General features: G+C 48.9%; 1 protein-coding gene across 1 annotated transcript in view; it reads right to left on the bottom strand.

Moving 5' to 3' along the window:
- Positions 1 to 5,000, bottom strand: part of LOC307153195 (uncharacterized protein) — a 56,836-nt gene that overhangs the window by 11,065 nt on the left and 40,771 nt on the right. The window contains exons 53-57 of the mRNA XM_079862438.1: positions 3,563 to 3,664; positions 2,797 to 2,892; positions 2,595 to 2,699; positions 1,901 to 2,008; positions 1,588 to 1,698 (exon numbers count right to left, since the gene is read on the bottom strand). Coding sequence (XP_079718564.1) covers positions 1,588 to 1,698; positions 1,901 to 2,008; positions 2,595 to 2,699; positions 2,797 to 2,892; positions 3,563 to 3,664 — 522 coding nt within the window. The remainder of the gene's footprint in view (positions 1 to 1,587; positions 1,699 to 1,900; positions 2,009 to 2,594; positions 2,700 to 2,796; positions 2,893 to 3,562; positions 3,665 to 5,000) is intronic.

Below are 5,000 nucleotides of genomic sequence, written 5' to 3'. Positions count from 1 at the left end.
ATCAGATGCTCTCTAGAATGAGGACGGGGCTCCTCTCATCCGATCAGACGCTCTCTAGAATGAGGACGGGCCTCCTTTCATCCAATCAGACTCTCTCTAGAATGAGGACGGGCCTCCTCTCATCCGATCAGACTCTCTCTAGAATGAGGACGGGCCTCCTCTCATCCGATCAGACTCTCTCTAGAATGAGGACGGGCCTCCTCTCATCCAATCAGACGCTCTCTAGAATGAGGACAGGCCTCCTCTCATCCGATCAGACTCTCTCTAGAATGAGGACGGGCCTCCTCTCATCCAATCAGACGCTCTCTAGAATGAGGACAGGCCTCCTCTCATCCGATCAGACTCTCTCTAGAATGAGGACGGGCCTCCTCTCATCCAATCAGACGCTCTCTAGAATGAGGACAGGCCTCCTCTCATCCGATCAGACTCTCTCTAGATTGAGGACGGGCCTCCTCTCATCCGATCAGACGCTGTCTAGATTGAGGACGGGCCTCCTCTCATCCGATCAGACTCTCTCTAGAATGAGGACAGGCCTCCTCTCATCCAATCAGACTCTCTCTAGATTGAGGACGGGCCTCCTCTCATCCAATCAGACGCTCTCTAGAATGAGGACGGGCCTCCTCTCATCCAATCAGACGCTCTCTAGAATGAGGACGGGCCTCCTCTCATCCAATCAGACTCTCTCTAGATTGAGGACGGGCCTCCTCTCATCCGATCAGACTCTCTCTAGATTGAGGACGGGCCTCCTCTCATCCAATCAGAATCTCTCTAGATTGAGGACGGGCCTCGTCTCATCCGATCAGACTCTCTCTAGAATGAGGACGGGCCTCCTCTCATCCAATCAGACGCTCTCTAGATTGAGGACGGGCCTCCTCTGATCCAATCAGATGCTCTCTAGATTGAGGACGGGCCTCCTCTCATCCAATCAGATGCTCTCTAGATTGAGGACGGGCCTCCTCTGATCCAATCAGATGCTCTGTACATTGAGGACGGGCCTCCTCTCATCCAATCAGACGCTCTCTAGATTGAGGACGGGCCTCCTCTCATCCAATCAGACGCTCTCTAGATTGAGGACGGGCCTCCTCTCATCCAATCAGACTCTCTCTAAATTGAGGGCGGGCCTCCTCTCATCCAATCAGACTCTCTCTAGAATGAGGACGGGCCTCCTCTCATCCGATCAGACACTCTCTAAATTGAGGGCGGGCCTCCTCTCATCCAATCAGACTCTCTCTAGAATGAGGACGGGCCTCCTCTCATCCAATCAGACGCTCTCTAGATTGAGGACGGGCCTCCTCTCATCCAATCAGACTCTCTCTAAATTGAGGGCGGGCCTCCTCTCATCCAATCAGACTCTCTCTAGAATGAGGACGGGCCTCCTCTCATCCAATCAGATGCTCTCTAGATTGAGGACGGGCCTCCTCTCATCCAATCAGACTCTCTCTAAATTGAGGGCGGGCCTCCTCTCATCCAATCAGACTCTCTCTAGAATGAGGACGGGCCTCCTCTCATCCAATCAGACGCTCTCTAGAATGAGGACGGGCCTCCTCTCACTCTCACACACACGGCAGGAGCATCAGAGATGCTCACCTCGCTCATGAGGCTGCTGGCGTTACGGGCTGCCAGGAACACGGGCGTCAGATCGGCCTCCAGCAGAGCCTTCCCTCTGATCTCGCTCTCGTACTCCTTACGATACTCCTTCTGTGAGACACACACACACACACACACACACACACACACACACACACACACACACACACAGTCAGCAGCTTGTTTCTCCTCAGAGATTCACACACACACACACACACACACACACACACACACACTCACTCTCACACACACACACACACGCACACACATGAACAGAAAACACACACACACACACACACACACACACACACACCTCGCTCTGGATCCGCTGCGCTTCCTTCGACACTTTATAGGTCTGCGTGTCCACAAACTCCATCTGGGACTTCCCTCGCTGCTTCTCGTACTCCTCTTTATATTTCACCTGCACACACAGATCCTGCTGTTGATTGTCACATGAATCAAACAGTAGATAAATCCCATCATGCTTCATATTTCACATTCACCCCAAGATTATAATAGTTAACTAAAATTAAACCATAAAAAAGTTTTGTCATGTGAAATAAAATAAACATTAACTGTAAAAAAAAATTGATGTACTAAAATATTAAATAAAAAAACTGATATAAATTATAAAAGCACAAACGATATTACTATAAATTTAAAATATAAAAATAAAATCTGATTCCAACTATTAATAAAAACTATAATAGTTGCTCAATGATACTAAAATAAAAGTAATACTTCTCATTTGTTAAGAGTTACTGCATTAACTAACATGAACATGTTTACAACATTTATTAACCATAAATTGTTATTAAACATAAATTGTTAATGTTAGTTCACGGTTCATTAACTAATGTTAACAGATATAACTGTATTAATAAATGTTGAGATTAATATTAGCTAAGATTAATAAATGATATAGAAGTATTGTTCATTGTTAGTTCCTGTAAAGTAATCTTAAATGAAATGGTATATTAAGTGTAGCATCAGTAACTCTGAGTGACCTGACTGTGCAGCGCTGCGTTCTCCTGATGGTGGCGCTGTTCTGCTGTATCCAGGGTGACGAGGCTCCGCCCCTTAGACTCCTCATACTTCTTCCTGTACTCCACCTGACGGACAGACAGTTCAGCCAATCAGAGCTCAGCGTTCACACGGTGAATGATGCTTTATAAGGAGAGCGAGTGTGTGAGTGAGATGGAGACTGACGTTGCTCTGGAGTTTGCTGGCGTGAAGCGCGTGACCGAGATGAAGCAGGTTCGGTAGATCAGTGACGGCCTCCAGCTTCTTCTGAGTGTACTTCACCTGCGACACACACACACACACACACACACACACACACACACGATCAGAGCACAACACACACACACACACACACACACACACACACACACGAACAGAACACAACACACACACACACACACACACACACACACACACGAACAGAACACAAAACACACACACACATACACACACTCACACACATGATCAGAGCACAACACACACACACACACACACACACACACACACACACACACACACATGAACAGAACACATGAGAACACAACACACACACACACACACACACACTCCATAAATGACTCATGGGAAAATCTCCACCAACGGCTTTGAGAGTGTTTCCATGGACACCAGTGCAGACCAGCAGGAATCAGACACTCTTTACAGGCTTAAATCACAACATGAGCTGAATAGAGTGAACAGATCATCCTGAACGGCCATCCAGTGTGTGTGTGTGTGTGTGTGTGTGTGTGTGTGTGAGAGAGAGTGAGTGAGTGTGTGTGAGAGTGTGTGTGAGAGTGTGTGTGTGTGTGTGTGTGTGTGTGTGTGTGTGTGTGTGTGTGTGTGTGTGTGTGTGTGTGTGTGTGTGTGTGTGTGTGTGTGTGTGTGTGTGTGTGTGAGTGTGTGTGTGTGTGTGTGTGTGTGAGAGAGAGAGAGAGTTTGAGTGTGTGATCACCTGACTGGCGAGTGCCCCTGCGGTCTGTGTGTGTCTGAAGCTCACACACTCGCTCGGGTTGTACTGTGGTTTCTGTCCTCTCTGATCTTTCTTGTAGTTCACCTGCAGTGAGAGTGACAGGAGACTGAGCCCGACTGGTGTGCAGAAGTGTGTTGAAAACACTAGCACTTCAGTCAATATACAGTCTGTTGACTGTCAGTGTTACACTAACACACTTGTGCTTTAATTGCCTTTTTTCCCTATATATATATATATATATATTAGTAATCATCATTCGAAAGCTTAAACACTCAAAATTCCTCCTGTAAATCCGTTTGACATTATGTTTTGATATCAACTTCAATTTTGGAATGGCCGGCCAGCTGAGCGTCACCTGACTGGCCAGCCGTGTGGCGTGTTTAGCGTGTTGTATGTTGGGTATGAGCGTCACCTGACTGGCCAGATGTGTGGCGTGTTTAGCGTGTTGTATGTCGGGTATGAGCGTCACCTGACTGGCCAGATGTGTGGCGTGTTTAGCGTGTTGTATGTCGGGTATGACCGTCACCTGACTGGCCAGCCGTGTGGCGTGTTGTATGTCGGGTATGAGCGTCACCTGACTGGCCAGATGTGTGGCGTGTTTAGCGTGTTGTATGTTGGGTATGAGCGTCACCTGACTGGCCAGATGTGTGGCGTGTTTAGCGTGTTGTATGTCGGGTATGAGCGTCACCTGACTGGCCAGCCGTGTGGCGTGTTTAGCGTGTTGTATGTCGGGTATGAGCGTCACCTGACTGGCCAGCCGTGTGGCGTGTTTAGCGTGTTGTATGTCGGGTATGAGCGTCAGCTGACTGGCCAGATGTGTGGCGTGTTTAGCGTGTTGTATGTCGGGTATGACCGTCACCTGACTGGCCAGCCGTGTGGCGTGTTGTATGTCGGGTATGAGCGTCACCTGACTGGCCAGATGTGTGGCGTGTTTAGCGTGTTGTATGTTGGGTATGAGCGTTACCTGACTGGCCAGCCGTGTGGCGTGTTGTATGTCGGGTATGAGCGTCACCTGACTGGCCAGATGTGTGGCGTGTTTAGCGTGTTGTATGTCGGGTATGAGCGTCACCTGACTGGCCAGATGTGTGGCGTGTTTAGCGTGTTGTATGTCGGGTATGACCGTCACCTGACTGGCCAGATGTGTGGCGTGTTTAGCGTGTTGTATGTCGGGTATGAGCGTCACCTGACTGGCCAGATGTGTGGCATGTTTAGCGTGTTGTATGTCGGGTATGAGCGTCACCTGACTGGCCAGCCGTGTGGCGTGTTTAGCGTGTTGTATGTTGGGTATGAGCGTCACCTGACTGGCCAGATGTGTGGCGTGTTTAGCGTGTTGTATGTCGGGTATGAGCGTCACCTGACTGGCCAGATGTGTGGCGTGTTTAGCGTGTTGTATGTCGGGTATGACCGTCACCTGACTGGC

The sequence above is a fragment of the Squalius cephalus genome, assembly GCF_949319135.1.
Source record: "Squalius cephalus genome assembly, chromosome: 25".
NCBI lineage: Eukaryota > Metazoa > Chordata > Actinopteri > Cypriniformes > Leuciscidae > Squalius > Squalius cephalus.
The sequence above is the reverse complement of the archived record's forward strand: the minus strand, read 5'-3'. Positions and strand labels throughout refer to the sequence as shown.